This window comes from Hipposideros armiger, unplaced genomic scaffold (genome assembly GCF_001890085.2).
Source record: "Hipposideros armiger isolate ML-2016 unplaced genomic scaffold, ASM189008v1 scaffold_3, whole genome shotgun sequence".
NCBI classification, from domain to species: Eukaryota; Metazoa; Chordata; class Mammalia; order Chiroptera; family Hipposideridae; genus Hipposideros; species Hipposideros armiger.
The window spans coordinates 7,990,924-8,011,959 of record NW_017731353.1 but is presented as its reverse complement, the minus strand read 5'-3'; the positions used below and the strand labels follow the sequence as shown (position 1 = coordinate 8,011,959).

The following is a 21,036-nucleotide window of genomic DNA, read 5'->3' as shown; positions in this document are numbered from 1 at the left end:
CGGGGGAGGTCGGGGACCCCGCGGCGCGCGGAGCTGGGGGGCGACGCCGAGCGACGGCGGGGAGTCGAGAGGTGAGCGGGCCAGGGGCGCCCGGCGCCGCAGCGCAGGGACACGACCCCCGGACCGGGCCGCGGGTCCGGAGGCTGGGTCTGCAGAATGGGCCCAGCGGCCGTGGGAAACGGCGCCCCCTGCTGGCGACGGGCGCCCCGGGCCGGGCCGGGCCGCGCTGGGGGTCGGGGTGGGGAGCGCTGCAGCCCCTCATCCCGCATCCGGGCCCTGCGGGTCCTCCCGGGCCTGACTCAAGGCCTCGCAGGCCCGGGACCCCGCAGCCCAGGCCAGCCGGACCGTCCTCGGGGCGCGGGGGGGGGTGTCACTCCACCCTCACTCCCACTCCCCACGAAGCCGGCCGTGCAGGGGGCAGGGAAGGCGTGTGGCGGGCGGTAGAGAGGGACCGGTGAGTCAGTCTCGTCTCACTCCGCCTCGTTGTCCCCGCACCGTGGGTCCCAACGTGCAGAGCACCCCTCCCGGTGGGAGGGGGAACCCGGGGCCAGCGACCTGCGGGGGCGTCAGGCCCCTCCTTCTGCAGACCCAGCCTCCCTGTGGGGCCCGCAGCGATGCCCACCGGCCAGGTGCGAGGGAAGGTGGTGCAGGGCTCACGCTGCCACTCGGACGGAACGGGACACTATTGCTTACGGACCTGCAGGCTGGCGGCCACCCCCGCCCTGGCCGTCCCGCCCCAGCAGGGCTGCCACCCCAAAGGGGAATACGATTCTGCCAGCCCAGCACAGGCGAGGCAGGGCCATCGGCTTCCTCCGGTCTAGGGGGAAAGCATGACTTTCAAAAACTGAGACTCCTTTTCTAAAGCACGACTCCCTCTCCAGACGGCTTGCGTAAGTGGGGAAGGTCCTGGAATGGGTTTTTGCGAAGGGCAGTTTCGTCTGTGGAACCCTGGCATGGCCCTGCCCGGCTCAGCCACTGAGCCCACCGGCCCACCTCTGCCTTCCCAGGGCCTAGTCCCCAGTGTCACCTGTCCCCACCATTTAATTCTGGCCTGGACCATCAGGCCGGTCCCCTAACAGTGTGCTGCCCCCATAGGCCACCCCGAGTTCATCTTCCCACGGGCTCTGACTGGCAGGACTTGCCTCTGCCCAGAAACTCTGAGAAATTTCCCCACTGCCCCTGACACCTGCAGTCTCTGCCTGCTCAGCTGCCCTCTGGCCCCCCGACAGAGAACAGGGGTGCAGGAAGGACCTTCCTCCAGCCACCTTTCCGCCCAGCTCAGGGCCGTGTGATCCAGTGGGCGAGAGTGTGGACTGAACCAGCTGAGTGACCACTGGGACCAGGCACGGCATCACTCCCCCCTCGGGGTCAGGCTAGGTGGGCATGGAGAGCTCAGTAGCCGCTCGTGGCGGTCAGTTTATGGGACCGACCGTGAGAGCCGAAGGAAGGGCCTCCGAGATCCTAGTGATGTCTTTGAGGAAACGGTCCCAGAAAAGGGGACTGACTACCTTACGCTGGCTCTACTCCCAACACACACACACAAGTTCAGCCTGTCCTGGTGCCCTTTCCCTCTGCAGGATCGAGGACAGCCCAGGGGTGAGGGCATGGAAACCTGGCCCCTTGGGGACCTCGGGTGGGGTGCCGGTTCATGGGGGCATGGAGCTCCCCAGAGCCCTGGCTGCACATATGGACAATATCTTCCCCACTCCCTGGACTGTAGACCGCCTCTCCAGTCCCCTGGCCATGTTGCAGACCATTAATTCTGGGCTGGGTTTCTCACATTCCCAGGAGTCCTCTCACCGCCTCCCACAGCCAGGAGAGGGTGGCGATCCGGCCCACTGGCGTGTGGGGGGCTGCTCCCTCCCCCTGCCAGGCGGGTGCCCAGTGGGGCCACTGAAGGCTGCATGATACTCCAGACATGTTCAGTCCCCAGTGTAGCACTCCCCGCCTCCTAAGTGCAGACCCCCATGCCGCTCAGGACTGGGAGGGCTCATGCACGGAGCACTGCACCCTTGCTGGACCCCCATGCCACTGAGGTGGGCTCCCCATTTGGCAGATGAGGCCTGGAGGCCAGAAGGGCCGAGTCAGCTGGGCTGGGTTCCAGCTCTGCCCACTAACCCCCGTTTGTGGACTGAGATTAGGGTACAAGCATGCCTTTGCCCTACCATGGCAGGAGGACTCTGAGCCCCACCTCCACCTGGTCCAGACGCACGCCCTGTGCCCCCACCTGCCTGAGTGAAGTTTCCTGGGGCTTTAGATGCTTTCCGGGCTCACCCTGACCAAGCCCAGCAGGGCTAGGGTGCCTGGGGCCCCAAGAAAGGGTGCTGGCTTCTGTTCCCGGGCCCCGATGGCGTCGCCTTTCTGTGGTCCCTGGGTGAGCTGTCTGTGGCTGGTGAGCAGCTGGCCTCACTTGGCGAGGCGGGCTGGGGGATGGGAGAGCTGGCACCCGCCTGTGGGGCCTCTCCTGCTGGCAGGTGTCAGAGCCAAGGGGACAGTCCCCGCTGGGAGCATGGGCTTGAGGAGGGTCTGCAGAGGGACTTACAGGGTCGTGCCTTGTGCTCCAGGCCACCCTGAGGAGAAGGCCATCCCACCCGGAGACACGGGCCATGTGGGGCCCCAGGGAGCTGCTTCTGGTGTGGTTCCTGGTGCTGGCAGCGGGCGGCACCGAGCACGTCTACCGGCCTGGGTGAGCTCATCCTTGTGGCTACTGCTGAGGGTCCTTCCCACAGTGACACTGAGAAGCCCCTTCCCCAGGTCCTCAGGTCCTTTGGGTCCCAGGGCTGGGAGCCTCTGGCTGACCCACTGGCCCCCCACCTCTGCAGCCGCAGGGTGTGTGCCGTTGGGGCTCCCAGGGGCCCCGTGTCCGAGTCCTTCGTGCAGCGTGTGTACCAGCCCTTCCTCACCACCTGCGACGGGCACCGAGCCTGCAGCACCTACCGGTGAGTGCTCCCCGCCCACTGCACATGACCTCTGGGGCCCGGGAGGGCAGTTCACCCCGAGATGGGAAACTGAGGCCCAGGATGCTGAAGCCACGTCCACGTGGGTGGCAGAGACTGACACCTGTTTGAATGTGGGCAGCCCTGGTCTCAGGATGGCACGGTGGTGACCTCAAACACCAGTCCTCCAAGAGCATCTGGCACATCTGCCCCCACCCTCATTTTAGAGGGGTCCCCATCCTGTCTGCTCACCTCCACTTAAGGGTGTTAATCCCCCCTCCCCCAGCATCACTGGCTACAGTTCTGTCCAATTGTGTTGCCTGCCTCCGTCGTCCTGGTCCAGCCTTCGGGGCGCCAGTGGGCATCCCTCTCCCCTTGACGGCCCCCGTGGTCATAAATGGAGATCCCCCCTGCATATGTTTGCTTCCGCCTCTGTCAGCATGAGGGGAGTGCATCTCTGGTTCTCAGGTGTGGGGGGTGTCCTAAACAGATTTTATTTTCTGTAAGGTTCTTTAAGACCTCCCTGGCAGAGAGTGGGGTTTGGGCTGGGGACCCTGAGACACATGCCCAGTGTGGGGCAGAGCCCTTGTTCCCTGTGCTCGGGCACCTCAGCCTGAACATAAAACCTACGGAAGCGTGGTGTTTCACTAAGCCAGGGTGGCGGAGGAGGGACTGGTAACTACAGCCCTGAGTCTGAGCCCCGTCCCGCCTGCTCAGGGGAGGGGGCCTAGGTGGCTCCTGAGCTGGTGATTTGAGAAGTGTGGGTCTAGAAGAGCAAACTGGGGAGACCAGCCCGGTTCTGCCAGTGACACGCAGCAGGACTGGCAAGCCCCTTCCCTTTCACCCTAGATCCCCTGCCCCTAGAAGTGCAGGCTCGCCCGGCGTGGCACGTGTGGGTACCAGGACCACCTCTGCCCCAGGCCAGCCACAGTCGGGGCTTCCTGCCAAGTCTTGTGGTCCCACTCAACACTACAGAGCGGGGTTGGGAGGTGGCTTTTGCAGCAACCCCGAGGTGCCATCCCAGGGGGAGAGGACCTCTGGGGCACACCTGGGTAATCTTGTCCACTCTGGGAAATGTGGCTTCTGTGGGGCTTAGGACCAAGCCAGCCAGGGAGGTGGGTGGATGGGGAGGGCAGGGGTGTCTCACTTGGCATGTCTGGGGAAAGCCTGACCTGGGCCCAGGAGACCCGGTGGCACCCACTGAGGCCAGCCCATGAGGGTCGGGCCCCTCTGAGCTGCCCCTGCCCACCCCACAGGACCATCTACAGGACTGCCTACCGCCGAAGCCCTGGGCCGGCCCCCGCCAGGCCTCGCTATGCCTGCTGCCCCGGCTGGAAGAGGACCAGTGGGCTCCCCGGGGCCTGTGGAGCAGGTGAGGGTCCCACAGCACCCAGTGTGGTGAGAACAGCAGCCCAGTTAGGCAGCAGCCCGTCGCACGTGCCAGACCCCGGCAAAGCATTTGCTGCTTCTCTCTAAACCTGAGCCCAGAACCTCCTCGCCCTGGCTGCCACCCCATGGGGACCTGGGGACCCTCCTGAGTTGGTGACAGGCCTCCTCCGCCCACAGCAATATGCCAGCCACCATGCCAGAATGGAGGGAGCTGTGTCCAGCCAGGCCGCTGCCACTGCCCTGCAGGGTGGCAGGGAGATACCTGCCAGACAGGTGAGGCTGGGTCCCGCCCTCCCAGGGGGAAGGGCCTCCCTGTGTGTCCTGGGTGGCCCTCTGACGGGTTGGTCTTGAGGGGGCTCAGTGTGGCGTCGCCCCTGCTAACACCCCTTTTCCTGCAGATGTGGATGAATGCAGTGCTGGAGGGGGTGGCTGTCCCCAGCGCTGTGTCAACACTGCGGGTAGTTACTGGTGCCAGTGTCAGGAGGGACACAGCCCATCTGCGGACAGGGAGCTCTGCCTGCCCAAGAGAGGGACCCCCAGGGTGGCCCCAAAGCCCACCAGAGGTAAACTCCCCACTGGCCCTATCCTTGCTGCTGTGCCTCGGGGTACGGGCAGGGAGGGCCTGGGGTGGTGGACACCAGCCGGTAGCTCTACAGTGGGCATGGGGGGGCTGCGGGCCAGCTCTCTGACCTGGCAGAAGCGGGCTCTTCCCCACAGGAAGGACGGGCGGTGGCTTATCTAGGACACGTGGGGAGGTTGCTGGGGGCCTCATCTCAGCCAAAAGGGGACGAAGGCCCCGCCCTGGGGGTCGTGTCTGTGCCCCCGACCCAGCAGCCTGGAGATGCCGCACCTCTGCTGGTGACGGGACATTATTACTTTTGGTACGCGCTGTGACACTTCAAACTCGTACCGTGAGTAATAATGCGCCGTCGGCAGCCTGGCACCAAGAGCACAGCCTGGACCTCGGCGGGGACGCCCTCAGCATGGCGGGGACTCTGCACCAAGGGGCTGGCGGGAGTGGGGCTGGGTCTGCCCAGTCATACCCCAGGGTGTGCTGAGCTGGCGGGGCCACCTCCCGGACCTCCAGGCCTGCCCTGGTGGACACCTGGGGCCCAGAGTGGGGGGAGGGGCTTGCCACAACAGCTGGGACTTGAACCCGTCTCCAGGGCTGTGTCCCACACCTGGGGCAGAGGCTGGGAGGCCACCCCATGGCGGTAAGAGGCCAGCCTGGGGTGGGGCGTGCGGGCTGGGCCTCCCTGACTCAGCACCTGGATCTCCCCAGGAGTGGACAGTGAGGTGAAGGAGGAAGTGAAGAGGCTTCGGTCAAGAGTGGACCTGCTGGAGCAGGTGAGGCTGGGCTGGGTACCCACCCCTCCCCGCGCCGCTGTCTCCTATGGCATGGGTCTGACCCTTGCAGTGGCTGTGGGGTTCAGCAGGGGTGCCCCGGGGGGAGGCTTCCTCGATACTGATAGCCCAGGGGGCCCTTGGCCTGGGTTCTGTGTGGGGTAGGGACAGCAGATGACTAGGACCCCCAGGACAGGAGGTGCCCGGGCTCAGCCCTGCCCCCTCGGGCCACACAGCCTGAACCCAGGTCCAGCCCACCTCCTGCCTTTGTCCCTGTGGGGACAGACTGGCCTTTCCACGGGGCCATTGACCTGACGACCCCTCAGAAGCTTCAGTCCACCCCTCCTAGTTCCGCTGACCTGGGACCCCAGTCCTCAGAGAGCATGTGCTGTCCCCCTGCGCCCAACCACCCCTGGCTCTCCTGGCTCTGAAGCTCCCTCTGCTGGACTTCCAGGGCCCTACGGCTAGAGCTGGGCTAGGTTGGCAGAGCCCTTGCTGGCCACAGCGGTTTCCTTTCCTGTCATATGGAACAGAGGGTGAGGGGCTGGCCCAGGCTCACAGGCCCTGCCCCACCTGGCCCCTCTGCCTGACCCACAGAAGCTGCAGCTGGTGCTGGCGCCACTGCACAGCCTGGCCTCACAGGCGCTGGAGCACGGGCTGCCCGACCCCGGCAGCCTCCTGGCCCACTCCTTCCGGCAGCTGGAGCGCATCGACTCTCTGAGCGAGCAGGTCTCCTTCCTAGAGGAGCAGCTGGGGTCCTGTGAGTGCCGTGATCCCCACCCACAGAGCTAGCCAGACAGGCCAGAGAGGGTTGGGTTGGGGCAGCCAGACGTGAGGGGGCAGATTTGGCTGGACTGGAAGGTGGTGGGGAACAGTGACCTCTGACCTCAGCCCCCCCATCCACCTGTAGGTTCCTGCAAGAAGGAGCTGTGACTGGCCTGTCTCTTCACCCCCAAGCTCTGCCCTGCACCCCCCACCCCGCCCTCCCCACTGTGCTGGGCAGGACAGGAGGGGGGCTGTGAGCCAAGGCAGGGGACGGCGCCCCCACCTCTCCTTACTGAAGAAACAGGGTAGAGTAGGCTGAGGTGTCCTGTGAATCCAGCCCCAGCCCGGCCAGACGCCTGCACCCCCCGGGGGGCCTGGTGGGGCTGTGGCTGAGGGAAGGTACGAGAGATCCCTGCCCAGAGCCTGGGGCTGCTCCCTGGGCAACGTGTTGTTGGGGGAGCCCCACCCCGATCTTTGTCAGAATAAAATGAGACTTGAGGAGCGGCTGCATCTCTGGATAGGCTTTGGGGGCATTTGGGAGCTGACGGGGGCCTCCCCTAGGCCCACCGCCCTGTGCTGGATGGCGAGAGAGGAAGGCAGCCCCCTGGGCCCTGCTAGGTAGGGTCTTGGTCCTTACTCTCCAAAAGAGGCTGGAGCAGGTGGTTTCTGGGACGGTGATACTGGCCACAGACAGCTTCCTCCTGTAACAGGTTGACCCCATACGCAGCCAGTGGCCAAAGAGCAAATCTCCAGCCTCTTTCCCCAGGGTCTGCTGGACCCCTGGGCATGCCCACTGCCCCCATCAGGTGGACAACCCCACCCTGAAGAGAGTCGTGTAGGATGACCGTGGGCCCAGTCCCAGGAAGAGAACACAGCCAGGGGATGCTTTGTGGGGGCCCTGCATTGTGCTCCGGGGAGGAGGAGGTGCAGGGAGCCTGGAGGACCCCCATGCGCTGCCCGGGCGGTGCCACCCTCTGTCCAGGATGGAGCCTGAGGCAGCCCCACCCACCCTCTGAGTGACTGCAACTCACCAGGCACTTCCAAGAGTTCGTTTATAAAAAATAAGCAAGTGCAGTACCGATTCAGCACCCGCTCCCCAGGGCCGGCCAGGGTGCAGTCCCCGCCCCAGGGTGCAGACCACCTCTCCCTGAGACCTGATACAGGCCCATGACTGGGAGCCCGGCAGGAGGGCGGAGGGCCTCAGCTCTGGCCACTTGTCCGGGCCCCAGGCCAGCGCCTACACGTGGCTCCTGGAGGCACAGGGTGGGCGAGGCTCTGCCCTCAGAGCTTGGGGAGGCTCTGGGCTGACTCCTCTGCGGGGACATCAGGGGCCTGGATCTGAGGCCAGTGACAGAAGGGGTCCCCTGCTTCAGTGGCCTGAAGGAAAGCCGGGCTCTGGAGGAGTGGGACACTGATATTTGGCAGCCAGGTGGGGCGGGGTCCCTGTGTCCATTCTCTAGCCAGATCCTGCCCCCAAGTCCTACCCCACCCCCAAGTCCTACCCCACCCCAGGCCTTGGCTACTGGGCTGGGTGGGCACTAGGCCCAGCAGTGGCCCCGTTCTCCTGGGGCGTCTTGGACATGCGTAAGAAGGTGGTCCTCATGGCTTGGTGGCAGCTGTCCATGAGCTTGGGGACATCAGCGACGGTGAGGCCACTGGTGGGGATGGCATCCAGCACCTCGACCTTGATGGTTCCTGTTGGGGAGGTGTGGGCGTCAACATCCTGGGGGGCTTGGGGCCTCCCCGCTACTGCCTCTTGCCCCAGCTGAACCCCCTCCTCTTCCCCTCGGCCACTGCCCAGACTTCCCTGTGGAGCCCCCAGGGGCCCAGCCAGGCCGGTTTCTTTCCTGGACACTCTGGCCTGGGGTGGTTGGTTTTCGGCTGAGAAAAACTTTACACAATCACTGCAGCTCCTAAGTACACACTCAGCAGGTTTGGACAACCGTGTACGCTACAAGCACCACCCAAGAAACAGAAAGTTTCCGCCCTGAGAGAGTACCCTTGTGCCCCCAGGCAGCCCCACCCATGTTCTACTCCATCCTCCATGATGGCTTAGGTGGCACGGAGGGAGTCTTGGATGTGAGGTGACAGCTGGGCGCCTCCCCCACTGCCCTTCCACGTTGGGCTGCACCTTTCCACCTGGGTGCCAGGTGCAGGGTCTGGAGGGAAGGGCAGAGTTCCCGAGCTCTGTGGCCAGTGGGCATAGGGGTGCCTGGGAGGCTGCCGCCCCGGGAATTAGGCCCGGATGCCCTGGCTCAGAAGCCCACCCTCAGCACAGGAGGCGCCCGCCTCAAGCCCCCTGAGCTGTGCGCGTGGCCTGGACCTGGGTGTGTGGACTCGGGTACCCAGCACACCGTCTGGGAGCCTTAGTGTCATCTGGGAAATGCGCTCACTACCACTCTCCTCAGAGCCCATGGCTGAGGCTAAACTCTTTCCTTCCTTCCTCCCTTCCCCCTAATGGTCACTGGGTGCAAGACTCTGGCTTACGGTGGCCACTGGAAATGAGAACTATGATGTGTTCGGGCCCCGGTGTTCAGTGACCGAGGACGAGACAGGCTGTGTGTGCACAGGTGGTGGGGGAGCTACCTGAGGTGAAGCGCTTCGTCTTGGGGTTGTAGTAGGAAGAGAAACTGGAGTACACCACGGGGATGACCGGCACCTGTGTACAGGGAGACGCAGGCAGCCTGAGGGTGATGGAGCCCACCCCAGACCACTCGTCCCCAAGGGCGAGCTCATGTGTCTTGTCGCCCGCCTGCCCCGCTTTGGGGCAGCGTCCATGGCTGCCAGACGGACACCTGTCCTACCTCAGGGCCCTTCCACACTCTGACCCCCAGGCATGGGACACCTCATGGGTTGGATGACTCAGAGTTGCATAAACTCATGCTGCGCATCTTCACTCAAGCATCACCTCCTCCAGGAAGTCTTCCTGGCACATGTCCATCTGATCCACATCTATGTCCCCCTTTGGGTTCTAAGATTACCCAGTGGGGCAGGGCCCTGTCCCATGGAGCTAGAGAAGGTTGCTGAGGTCTCCCCATCCACGCTCCCTGCCCAACCTCTCCCCCCTCCTGGGGAGGCTGGAGGCAGCTCTAGCCAGGGGAGGGGGCAGGGCCTGCTGGTATTCCCAGAAAACACCAGGGTCAAGTCCAATGGTGACTGCAATGTTGGAAATAGTGCCTGAGGGTAATCATTAACCCTGGCAGTTAGGGAACCTCTCCCCGGGCACCGCAGAGGACTGGAGAGTTGGGGGGCGGAGAGGGGGAGGTGCTAGGAAAACAGGGAGGCTACAGTCAAGCAGGTGCGTTGCGGGGGAGGAGAGGGCATGGAGGGAAAAGGGAGGGTGATGGGAAATCATGTCTCCTGGCTGAGGCGGCTGCTGCCCCAGCCCCAGCCCCGCCATAGCTGCCTCCTCCCCCACACCACGGGCAAAGGGAAGTGACGTCAGCCCCAGGCACATGGCAGCAGCGCCCTCCAGCTCCTGGCCAGAGCGGCCACAGGCCCAGAGGGTGGGAGAGCCTTGCTTGGGCAGGGCTGGGGTTGGAGCCCAGGCTCTGGGGAGCCCCTAGCTCAGGGCTCCTCCGCCCACCTGCCGGCTCCGCCCGCACCCCAGGGGGTTAGCTGGGAGCCTGTGGCAGGCTCACCTGGCCTTGCTCTGAGCCTTGCTCGGGGCCAGGACCAGGGGTGCTAGAGGCCACCTGTCACAGGTGGAGGACAGGAAAAAAGTTGCCACCTGGACCCCAGGCCCCATTTGGGCAGGAATAAAAGCCCTTTCTTACCCCAGATGATGGTTTCCATCACAGAATCCCCCCCAGCACAGTACCTGGGTGGGACAGGGCACCTTTTACCCACCAGGAGACCCTGCCCTGTGGATGGATGCGACACCAGCCTCTCCTGGTGCCCCCCCAGGCCCCAGGACACTTCTGGGACAAATTGCACCCCTGGAGGTCAAGGACCAGAGAAGCATAAGGTTCCGCGCAGAGCTCACAGCTCGCTCCACCCGGGCCCACCTCCAGCTCTGGCCCCAGCCTGCCCCGTGCCACAGGCCCTGCTCGTCTGCACCCACTGTGCACTCCCGAATCCCGCCCCAGCCAGGGCGCTGAGGGCCTGAAGGAGCGCTCGGCACTGCCCTCCGGGGAAGTAGGGGTGTCGGACCTCCAGGTGCAGCTACACAGGGCTGAGCGCTGTTCCAGCTGGTTACAAGCCTGATGAGGCGCCAGCACTGTGCCAGGTGTCGGGCACACACGCAGCTGTCACTTAAGAGTCGGTGAAGGGGGCCAAAAGGACCTTCCTTATCAGGTCAGGGCCCAGGTGCTGGAGGGCTGGTGAGGCCCTGCCACCTGCCCAGGAGGAAGTGGTCCCGGAGCTATGGTCACTTTCAGCCTTAAGCCAACCTGGACCAGCCTCCCGCCCCCTGCTATCCCAGGAGTGGGGGGCGAGGCCATGGACTCACCTGGGCCTGGATTGCCAGGTAGAAGGCACCTTTCTTGAAAGGCAGCAGGTCCCCATTGTCATTTCGCGTGCCCTCGGGGTATATCCACACTTTGAGCTACACGGGACAGAGGAGGCCGCTGTGGTAGGCCTGCACCCCACCGCCAGGGAGGCCACCCCCCTTCTCAGCAGGCCACACTGCTAACAGTGAGGACTTCTCCGTGTGGTTTACAGACATACCCATGAAGTGTGTTTCTGCCCAGAGGAAGTTGTGCTGCGGGGCTATTTTGACCCTGCTGCCTCCCACGGAGACTGAACGGGAGTGTTGGCAGCCCCGGGCAGCCCCACTCCCCGCCAGACTCACATTCTCGCTAACCATGCGCTCGCCCACGTCAGCCATCACAGTCATGGCGGTCCTGGAACGCTGCCGATTGATGAAGATGACACCCCCTAGGTACATGATGAGGCCCACGGGCCCCATAAAGAGTAGCTCCCGCTTGGCGATCTGCACACAGCGCTGGGGGAGAATTTCCATGAGGCCTGTGGGGTTCCAAGGGGGACAAGGGCAGGGTGCAGAGAAGGAGGGAGGGAGGGATGGAGGGAGAGAAATAGAGAGAGAGAGGATGGAGGGAGAGAAATAGAGAGAGAGAGAGAGAGAGAGAGAGAGAGAGAGAGAGACAGGCCTCAGAGCCTGGAGCCACCTCCCCAGGAGGAAGGAGACCCGGCGGGCCCTGTGCCCTAACCACCAACAGGCCTGGGCTAGTCCCGCCTTCCCACTGGCTACCTGGCCAAGCCATTTGGCCTCTGAGCCTGTTTCTCACGTGGAAAGGGAGGGTGCTGAAGCAGCTCCCGGCTGGGCTGCCAGTGAGCGGAGGGCCCTGTGACGGTGTCAGGCACACACGCAGCCCAGTCACTCAGGCCTGAGGCGGGAGGGAGGCACAGGGCCCTTGCTTGGCCTGTCAGCCCCCCTCACCTGCCAGCTCGCTGGGGCCCCGCCTCCACCTCCCTGAAGCAGCACCCTTCTGCCTTCCCCTCCCCAGGGACCAGCTGGTGGCCAGGAACGGCCGGCTCTCTGCCACCCCTCGGTGTACCCACCCATCATGTCCAGGATGCTCTGGTGGTTGGAGATGATGACACAGGGGTGGTCCACTTCCAGCTTCCGGCGGCCCTTTACCTCAAAGCGAAGGCCGTAGATGTACTTGAAGGACCGGACGAACCAGCTGATGATGCTGAGGGGGGAACGACGCCAGTGAGCAGGGGCCCCGCTGCCCCTCCGCCCGTCTCAGACTGGCCTGGAGGCCTGGGAGGGGCGTCGTGATGCAGGACTGGAGGCAACACGGCACAGACCCCTGCAGCCGACGGGGCCTGCTCACCCTCTCGTGGGCTGGCGATGGGACCCCGAGCTCCCCTTCCCGTCCGGAGCCTTCAGGTCCTATCTCTCAAGGGGACAGCGAGGGCTGCCCTGCCTCCCGCCACCCCAGCCAGACAGATGAGAGCAAAGCCTCTGGGGGCAGGTGCCCAGCAAAGGGGAGAGCTGCTACTCCCACGTCTACTTTCCAGGGTCCTGCCTGTGTCGCCTGGCCCTCACCCCACACCCCTGCTCGCTCAGCCAAGTGGGGACCCAGCTGGAAGGGGCTGGAGGCTGAGAGCTCCCAGGGCCCGACTGGGTCAGTGACTGAAGGACCCAACACGGGGAGAGGTCCTTGTGCCCCTCCAGAGGGTGGCCCCCACCCACACACTCTAGGAGAGGAGACCCAGCCGGGGAAGTGACCGTCCCCTCAAGATAGTGCCACACCCAGAAGCAAGCGTTGGCACTAAGTGGGACCTCTGCAAGGAGCTGAAGGAGCTTCCGGAATGATGGTGGCGCCACCTGTGAGGGGAGTCACATGGCCAGGCACCCCGAGGCCATGCTGCTTTACTCCTCACCCTCATCCTACAGAGCAGGGCCAGCGTCCCCTTTTCGCAGAGGAGGACACGGGCCTAGGAAGGTCAAAGGACTTGCCCGGGGTCACCAGGAGAGAAGGTTGTGGAGTCAGGATGTGTGAGCCCGGGACTCTTAACTTGGAAGCCTACGGCCCTTTCAGGCCCTGCTCCCACAGGAGGCGGCCCCGAGGCACCCGTGAACTTGAGGGGCCAGTCCAAGCAGCACTCAGTGGGCATGACCAGGTGTGTCCAGGGGGCACCTGTGTCTTCTGAGCTGTAATCTCTTTGCATGTGGTTGAGTGGGTGTGGAGAACATGGAGGAAGGGCCACCTTCAGGGCCCCTGCTCTGCGGGATGCTTTGCTGACACCTGCAACCGGACAGGTGCCTTTGAGGGGTCAGTCCTCAGGGTGATGCCCAGCCACGCGAGTCTGAGGTGTGAGCTCACTGCTCATGGCTCCCTGCAGGGCCCTGGGTCCTTCCCGTCCCCTGTGGGTGGCAGGGGGCTGGGGATGTGCTAACCACCGACCCAAGGGTTCCTGGCCCAGACCTGCTGCATTTCTCCAGAAGATTCCTGTGATGGCCCCCGCCCTCCAGACCCCTTGACTTCCTCACCAGTCCTGCGGGAAGGGGCAGTTTCCCGCCCTACACAGGTTATTGAGAGCTGGCTCTCAACAGAGCAAGTCAGGGCGCTCTGATTAAAAGCCAGACTTGGGTTTTAATTGTGGGAAAATACACAGAAAATCGACCATCTTACTCATTTTTAAGTGCCAGCTCAGTGGCTTTAGGCACAGTCACACTGTTGTGCAGCCACCACCTCCATCATCTCCAGGACTTTCTCGTCTCCCAAACTGACCCTCTGTCCCCATTAAACACTCACTCCCACCCCTCCCCTCAGCCCCCACCATCTACTTCCTGTCTCTGTGACGCTGACTCCTCTAGGGACACGTATATGTGGAGCCCTATGGGATTTGTCTTTTCGTGTCTGAAAGGCTGTACCTCTCACAGCCTAACTCCTGTCCGAAGGGCAGGCAATTCTCGTTGCCTCATGCTGCAGGCGGGGAAACTGAGGCTCAGAGAGGCAGCGTGGTTAGCCCAGGGCCGCTGTCACGGTTAGGCCTGTCATCCTTCCCTGCATCTGCCAGCCAGAGGCTCCTCCTCACATGGCCAGCCTCAGCCAGCTCAGGCCTGACTTGCCCGTGTCCCGCCCCGCTCAGGGGCCGGGCCCAAGCTGCCAGCCCTGGACAGGGGCTGGGACTGCCCAGCTGTTTCGTCTCGGGAGCTTCAGCTTTCTCATCTGGAAAAGACAGACTCTCGGGTCACTGTGACGATTGGAGGCGACAAGGACAGGACCTAAGCGGTCATTTGACAAAAAGAAAAAACACAGAAGTCCAATAAACATGGAAAAAAATCCATCTCCCTAGCAATCAGAGAAATGCCAATTGAAACAAGAAACGCTTTTTTCATTCTTCAGATTGGCACAGATTAAAAACACTGGTAACCGGAGGTATCGGCTCCCAGAGATGCTGGCCGCAGTGGGAGCCACAGCAGCAGATGCGTCTGCAGGGCAGGTTGGCAGCACCCCACCAAAGCCCTTAAGAAACCTACTTCCTTTCATCTGCAGTCGCCCTCCAGGAATTACCCGAAGGCTGTTATGGGCAGCTGTGGTGACACGCAAGTGTGGTCTGAATTAGGAAAATCTGAAAACACCTAAATGCCCCCAGGAGGGACAGGTGAAGTAACTCAGGGTCCATTTCACAGCCCGATGCGGCTGAGAAAAATAGCAACGCAGCTCTGCATTTATTTACTGCAAGGAACACTCCTCAGACTTCTAATCCTGCTTCTAATGGTAACTACGCACTGCTTGCCTCTCCCTACCCTGCAGCACAGGGAACGTCTCAAGCCACACAGGAAATGGACAGGGTTGCCCCGGTAATGGGATTTGCTGGCTCCATTCTTTTCTTTTAAATTGTGGTAAAATGCACATAACATAAAATTGATCACCTTAACCATTTTTCAGTGTCCAGTTCGGCAGCACATTGAACAGCCAGCCCCACCATCCCTCTGAGGGACTTCCTCTATTGTGTTTCTTTTTGTATCATATTTAAGGGACTGATGGTACACTGTTACTGTTTCTGAACTAAGACAGATACTATGTGTCAACCTCTGGGAGTAGGACCTAAGCAGGGGCCTCTCCGAATTGTTCCCCTGCCTCTCCCTCCCCAGCAGGGAGCCCAGGCAGCCTGGCCCAGGCCACACCACCAGGACCAAAGGCTCAGGGAGGGACAGACAGGCAGCTGCAGGAGACCGAGGCTCCCATGCCAGCGTGCTCTCTACACTTTTACAAATAATTGCACTCACACACACTAAAAAATACAGCAGCCGGTGTGATTACAGTAAGCTGCGAAAGAACGGTGCATCCTGGGAGTGAGAAAAGGCAGACAGAGCCCATGCGGGCGCTCACTTTTCCTTCTCCCAATGTCCCACCCGTATTTTCAGGGTTTTCTGTAGAAGCGGTGGGGGAATATATATTATCATTTTCACAGTGTTTCCTCAAAGAGGAAGGAAGCAAACCAAGCTCTGCGGAGGCTCCTGTAATCAGCAGACATTTCCGGGAACCCACCATGTGCCACCAGGCACCCAGCACCCAGGCAAACAAAGCCAGTTGGGACCCCCCCCCCACGTCTGGTGAACACCTACTGTGCACCACCAAGCACTGCACCAAGGGCTCCATGTGCATGTGAACTATCCCATTTTGTTCAGACAATAACCCCACAAAGGGGCGGGGTGGCCAGTTAGCTCAGGTGGTGAGAGCGCAGGCTCATAACACCAAGGTTGCCGGTTTGATTCCCACATGGGCCACAGAGCTGCACCCTCCACAACTAGGTTAAAGACAACTACTTGACTTGGAGCTGATGGGTCCTGGAAAAACACACTGTTCCCCAATAAAATTAAAAAATAAAATAAAATAAAATAGAAACAACCCCACAAGGTTGGTACACTCATTATACACTCATTATGCAGATAAAGAAGTTGGGGCTCAGCAGAGTGAAGTAACTTGCCCAAGGTAACACAGCAGGGAAGCCAGGATGGGCCAGCACCCACCTCTTAACCTGGCCTTTGAAAGCCATGTGAAGAATGCCACGCAAAGGGCACACTGGAGGTGGCGTAAAGGCTCGGGGATTCAAGGGTTCAAAATTGTGAGACTCCAGAAGCTAGTTCTGAGGTCTCCCTCCCTCCCTGGGCTCTAAGCCCCCACACAACCCCCAGCAGGGCTGGGAGTGGCTCTGTCCCCCTCTCCTAGCCGGAACCTCAAAGCAACCGTCATCCCCAGGCTGCCCTGCCTGCCCAGCCCAGGCCTCATCCTGAGTGCCAGCCCTCCTTCATCCCAAAGCTTGGGGCAGGTGTCAGCGGTGCCGGCCCTGGGACACACAGCACTGGCTGCTGTCCCACACCCTCCAGCCCCCATCCTATGACCCTGCTTTCCTGGGGAGGCCAACAGGGGTGGAGCCAAGGTTACCCAAAACCCAAGTGGCCAGAGGATGGACTGGGTACCCAGCCCGGTGTTCCAGAAGCACCAGTGATGGCCCCCAGGGGGGTGACTGGTGTGAGCTTTGCACAGCACGGCAGGTGGCCCCTGGGGCAGGCCCCTTCCAGCTGCCCACAGGCGTATCCAGCTCCTCGAGCAGAGGCGACCGTGGGACCCTTCCTGGGTCTTTTTCAGGAGCCCTCCACTTAACCTCAGACCAGGACCACCGGAGCAGGAGGGAGCAGCATAAACGTCACAGATCTGTCTGGGCCAATGGGGGCCCAGGCAGGACCCTGGCAGCCAGCCTCTGTGGACCCTCTACCCGTATGCTTGGCCCCAGGACACCTGGGCCCCTCCAAGCTCTAGGTCAGACAGACCTGTATTGGGATCCTGACTCCCTTCTCACCAGCTGTGACCTTGGGCAATAAACTTGACCTCTCTGAGCTTCCATTTCAGTCTGTGAAACAGGAAGGGGGTGGAAGGATTGAGCACGATAAGAGTGGGACACCCCGTGAAACATGTGGGACCACGGGAGGCCTCCACAAACAGCAGCTGTGATGATGACGCAAGCAGAAAAGAAGAGCCCAAAGTAAACGAAAGCAGAGCCTCCCCACACTCAGCCAGCTCACTCTCCCCCCAGCTGGCACCTGCTCCAGGTAGCTGCCCGGCAGTGCAAAGCCAGGCAGGGCCATCTGCTGACCTTTGCCCTCAGCCCCTGGACTCGCTCTGGGTGGCTCCCGGGAGACCTGGGCAGCTGTTTTGGCCAAGGCATGCCAGTCCTCAGTCAGACCCCTTGGGGTTTGTCCCACAGAGCAAGGAGGTGCGGTGGGGCTGACTTGGGGCCGCCCTGCCAGGAAGGCAGCACAGATCCCACTGATCTGCTCAGGGGACGGGAGGCCCCAGGGAAGCCACCTGGCAGAGTAGGGGCATTTTCCAAGTGTCATATGAGCTGGAGCACAAGGAAGGGACAGGAGTGGGGGGTAGGGGCTTACAGCCTGTGCAGACGCCCAGAGATGCCAAGACGGATGTGCAGGAGTGGAGTGAATGCCAGGGACCTGGAAAGAAGTGGCCCCCAAGTGACAAGCTTTCCAGGGAAGCCCTCCCAGCCCTCATTAATGAGCGAGTCCCCAGGGCTGGTGGGAGCCCTGGCTTCTGGGCCTAGGACAGTCTATGTGGCCCTGCCTTCCCACCCCCAGCAGGACAAGGGTGGACTTTCCTTCAAGACCAGGGCCCCAGGCCAGCCCCCAGCCACACTGTGTCCCTATCCACGCATTGCCCCCAGGACTGCTCAGTGGCTGGCACCACTGGCTAGGAGGCTGGGCCTTCATTCTGGGTTCAAATCCTGACTGGCATTGACAGTCCCCTGGCCTGTGGTGGAAACAGTGCCCATTGTCCCCTCCTCGATGTTTACCATGAGCACGGCCCACACTGCCTCACTGCCCTGCCCCCCTTGCAGCTAAGGGCCATGCCACGCGCCTAGGTCCTGGCCACAGGACGCATGTGGTCCAGTCCCCAGAGGTCATGCCACAGCAGTGGCCTGCTGGACCCTGAGAATAGGGGGGCCATAGGCCAGAGGAGCCTGTGGCCCCAGGCTACCCAGCTCTGGTCTCCTTTGATGTATGAAAAAGCGAACTCTGCTTAAGCTCCTATTATTAGGGTTTCCTGATCCTGTAGCCAAATCTAATCCTAACACTCACAGCTTCCCTGGACTTCACTTTCCTTTCTGTCAAATGGGTGTGATAAGGGCATCTGTCTCCCAGGACAAGGAACACGGCCTGCTGCTCCCCGCTAGCCCTGCACACAGGGCACCGCCAGCCCAAGGCAGGTCCTTGGCCTCAGCTCCCCGAGCCTGGTCAGAACAGAGTCTGCCTCTGCTCTTCTGTTCCTATCACTGTTCCTGGCACACTCAGAACTCGAGTCTCAACAGCAAATGCCTCCTTGGGGGCCCACCCAGAGCCCCATGGGGAGGGACCATAGCCAAGAGGGAAAAGGGCAGAGTGGGTATGCCCCTCCCAGAGCTCAGGTCATTCCCAAAGCCTGGACTCCAGTCCTGAAACTGCCATGGCGCTGGCCCTAGCCCCTAGTGCTGGGAGGGCACAGGGGGAAAACGAAAAGCAGGCTTTATGGAGTCACCCTCGGTGGGTCTACATCCTGGTTCTGCCACGTCCTAGCTCTGGAACCCGGACAACCACCTCCTCCCCTCCCTGCTTCAGAGGCCTTAGTTTCAAATTGCTTCTCTGAACCTCGGACTCTTCGTCTGTGAAACGGAAGACAGTGATCCCTTCCAAGGCTGAGGCATCTGCGGCCCACAGTGGGTGCTCGGGAGCTGGAAGTGGCGGTCAACACAGAGCACGGCAGGCAAAACACTTCCGGGAATCAGGGGGGACTGGAGGGGAGGCAGCCAGGCACCCAGGGTGCTCAGAGGTCCTGGGACAAACTGGGCAGACATGGCCTGCCCCGGCCCAGGAGGGGCCAGAAATGAGGCGGGTAGGGAGCCTGTCTCCCACGGGCCTGTCACTCACTCTGTCCTCCTGGGTCCTGTCCCCGGACACAGAACCTCCTCTTTCTCTGCATTTCTCAGTCCCCCTACACCATATCCCTCTGGAAAGTCACCTACACGAGCACCCCACCCCTATCTTCACCCTAGCCATCGCTGGGGAGTCATCACTGTGACCCGTCCCTGTGGGATCTAGAGATGCAGGGGTGCAGGCCGTGGAACCCTGGACCCAGCCCCCAGGCCCACCTTCCTCCTGCTGTTAGGTCCTGGAGTGGGCTCCTTTACAGGATCTGAGTTTGGGGACTGCCCTGGGGAGGGGAGCAGCAGGAAGCCCCCACCCAAACACTATCAGGCCATCTGGGGTCCTGAGGGGGATGCCCTAGTGGCCAGAATCTCGGGTGAGGCTGGGGGCCCAAGTCAGGCCCTGGGCTGAGGAAAAAAGCAGAGGCCGGAAGGCCAAGGCCAGCAGGGGGCCTGCAGGGTCAAGCGTTGGTCTGGCCTGCCCACCAGGTCCAGCCACCATGTCAGAAACAGCGCTGGTGGCTCTGGACTTGACCCCTGGGAAGCAGCTTTGTTGTCCAGGGCACTCCTGGAAGAACCAGGGGGGGGGGTCTTTAAAAGACAAGGAAGCTGCTTATAAAGAGGCCACCTGATGACATGAGGGGAGGGGGGTCACCTCCAGGATCCCCTGTCACTTCCCCTGGAAACCTGCTCTGGGCCCCGCTCCCCCGCTGCACCTCACTTACACCAGGCCCAGGGTTCCCTGCTGCCTCAGAGCAAAGCATGCCAGCTCCTGGCCTGTCTTCAAGAGGGCAGCACCCCAAACCCAGCACCACCCCTTCCTGCACCTCCAGGCCCTGCCCCCCAGCAAGTGCAGGGTGGAGACTCAGGCTGGGCCCAGGGCCTTAATGTCAGGTCAGGCCTTCAGAGATGCACGAAGCCCAGGGCTCCCCCGCTCTGGGGTGGTGGGGGCCCAGCTCTGAGGAACTATTTCTGGAAACAGGCCCTGCCCTCACTGCTTGGGAAGGCTGATGATGGGAGGGCTGCGCCTGGGGCCTGTGCGCGCTCCCTGGGACGCGGGCTGGGCCGTTTTGAGTGTGGGGACCAAATCTTATTGAGTACCCATGGGCCCTCCAGTCTGAGCCATCACGCCAACTCTCGGTGCCATGTGAAGCCACAAACCCCTGAAGACTAGGCCTGGGGACCCATGCAGTATGGGTCAGTCCCAGTACATCAGCCTGCCAAGGCAAGCAGAGGTGGTGGAGAGCCAGGAACCCTCACCCACTGTCCTGTAACCACATGGGGGGCGGGGGGGCCCCTCAGGGACCACAACACCCCCACACCAGGCCACAGCCAAGGGGCCACTGCGGAAGCCACAGAGGGAAATGTTCCACAGCCCCACCTCCCATCAGAATCCAGGAGAAAGGCAAGGAGGAGCCCTCTCTTTGGCGGCCACAGCCCCCACCAGCCTTCTGACCCTGAGAGACCACAAACTGTTCTGCCCACTCCACACCCTACACGCCTCCCCAAAGCCAAGCTCCCTGGGCCTGGGAGGCTTCCAGGGGAAAATTCCAGCCACCGCCCTTTCCTTCACCTGGGCTGGAGCTGGAACCCAAGGGTCAGTTCCCACCCTCCCCAGCGTGGAGCCTCCCACCCTCCTGAGCAGAGGACGAAAGGGAAGGAGGCACCTGCTGGGGCGCCTGGGACCAGGTACATTCATCACCTGGCGGGTCGGCGGGAGGGGGGCTGGAGAGGAGAGGGACCACCGGTGCCCCGGCGCGCCCGGTGCAGGCGGGGGTGGTGCCCCCGCGGGGCCCAGCCGGCGGGCAAGCCCGGAGGCCCCGGCCTCGGTTTCCCCGCGGGGGGAAGGATTGCGCCTGTCCCAGCTCGGCCCAGCCCTGCTCCTTTCGGAAAGCCGCTGCGCCACCCGCTGCCTGGCACCCGCACCCGCACGCCCTCGGCAGGGCTCGGGGACAGCGCGGCGCCGGAGGCCCCTACCTGCTTCAATCCGTCAGCGCCCGCCCAGGCCGGGGCCTCCGGGCGACAGCGTGGGCACACACTGTGACGCCGGCTCGCGGGGACCCTCCCCCAGCCCCGCCTGCCCCCCCCCGGCGGCGCTCTCCCCCTCGCGCGCCCGCCGAGGAGCCCGGGAGAAGCGCGGGCGGGGCAGGAAGGAGGGAAAGAGAGAAGAAAGTTGGGGAAGCGGAAGCGGGCGGCCGCCGGCCCG

At 62.6% G+C, this 21,036-nt stretch overlaps 2 protein-coding genes across 4 annotated transcripts in view; one reads left to right on the top strand and one right to left on the bottom strand.

Moving 5' to 3' along the window:
* The window catches only part of EGFL7 (EGF like domain multiple 7), an 8,190-nt gene extending 1,252 nt beyond the window's left edge, over positions 1-6,938 (top strand). Inside the window, exons 1-9 of one of the 3 annotated variants that reach the window (XM_019639902.1) lie at positions 8-71; positions 2,565-2,686; positions 2,823-2,939; positions 4,193-4,308; positions 4,503-4,598; positions 4,724-4,888; positions 5,608-5,672; positions 6,267-6,429; positions 6,580-6,938. In XM_019639902.1, the coding sequence (XP_019495447.1) occupies positions 2,607-2,686; positions 2,823-2,939; positions 4,193-4,308; positions 4,503-4,598; positions 4,724-4,888; positions 5,608-5,672; positions 6,267-6,429; positions 6,580-6,602 (825 nt within the window). In that variant the 5' untranslated portion in view covers positions 8-71; positions 2,565-2,606 and the 3' untranslated portion in view covers positions 6,603-6,938. Of the gene's footprint in view, positions 1-7; positions 72-408; positions 891-2,564; positions 2,687-2,822; positions 2,940-4,192; positions 4,309-4,502; positions 4,599-4,723; positions 4,889-5,607; positions 5,673-6,266; positions 6,430-6,579 lie in introns of those variants that run through there. The other 2 variants (XM_019639910.1, XM_019639893.1) reach the window with 2 other exon arrangements.
* Positions 6,939-7,468: 530 nt separating this feature from the next.
* AGPAT2 (1-acylglycerol-3-phosphate O-acyltransferase 2) overlaps positions 7,469-21,036 on the bottom strand; it is a 26,440-nt gene continuing 12,872 nt past the window's right edge. Inside the window, exons 3-8 of the mRNA XM_019641854.1 lie at positions 20,533-20,807; positions 11,958-12,091; positions 11,227-11,402; positions 10,885-10,980; positions 9,021-9,093; positions 7,469-8,129 (exon numbers count right to left, since the gene is read on the bottom strand). Coding sequence (XP_019497399.1) covers positions 7,954-8,129; positions 9,021-9,093; positions 10,885-10,980; positions 11,227-11,402; positions 11,958-12,091; positions 20,533-20,807 — 930 coding nt within the window. The 3' untranslated portion in view covers positions 7,469-7,953. The remainder of the gene's footprint in view (positions 8,130-9,020; positions 9,094-10,884; positions 10,981-11,226; positions 11,403-11,957; positions 12,092-20,532; positions 20,808-21,036) is intronic.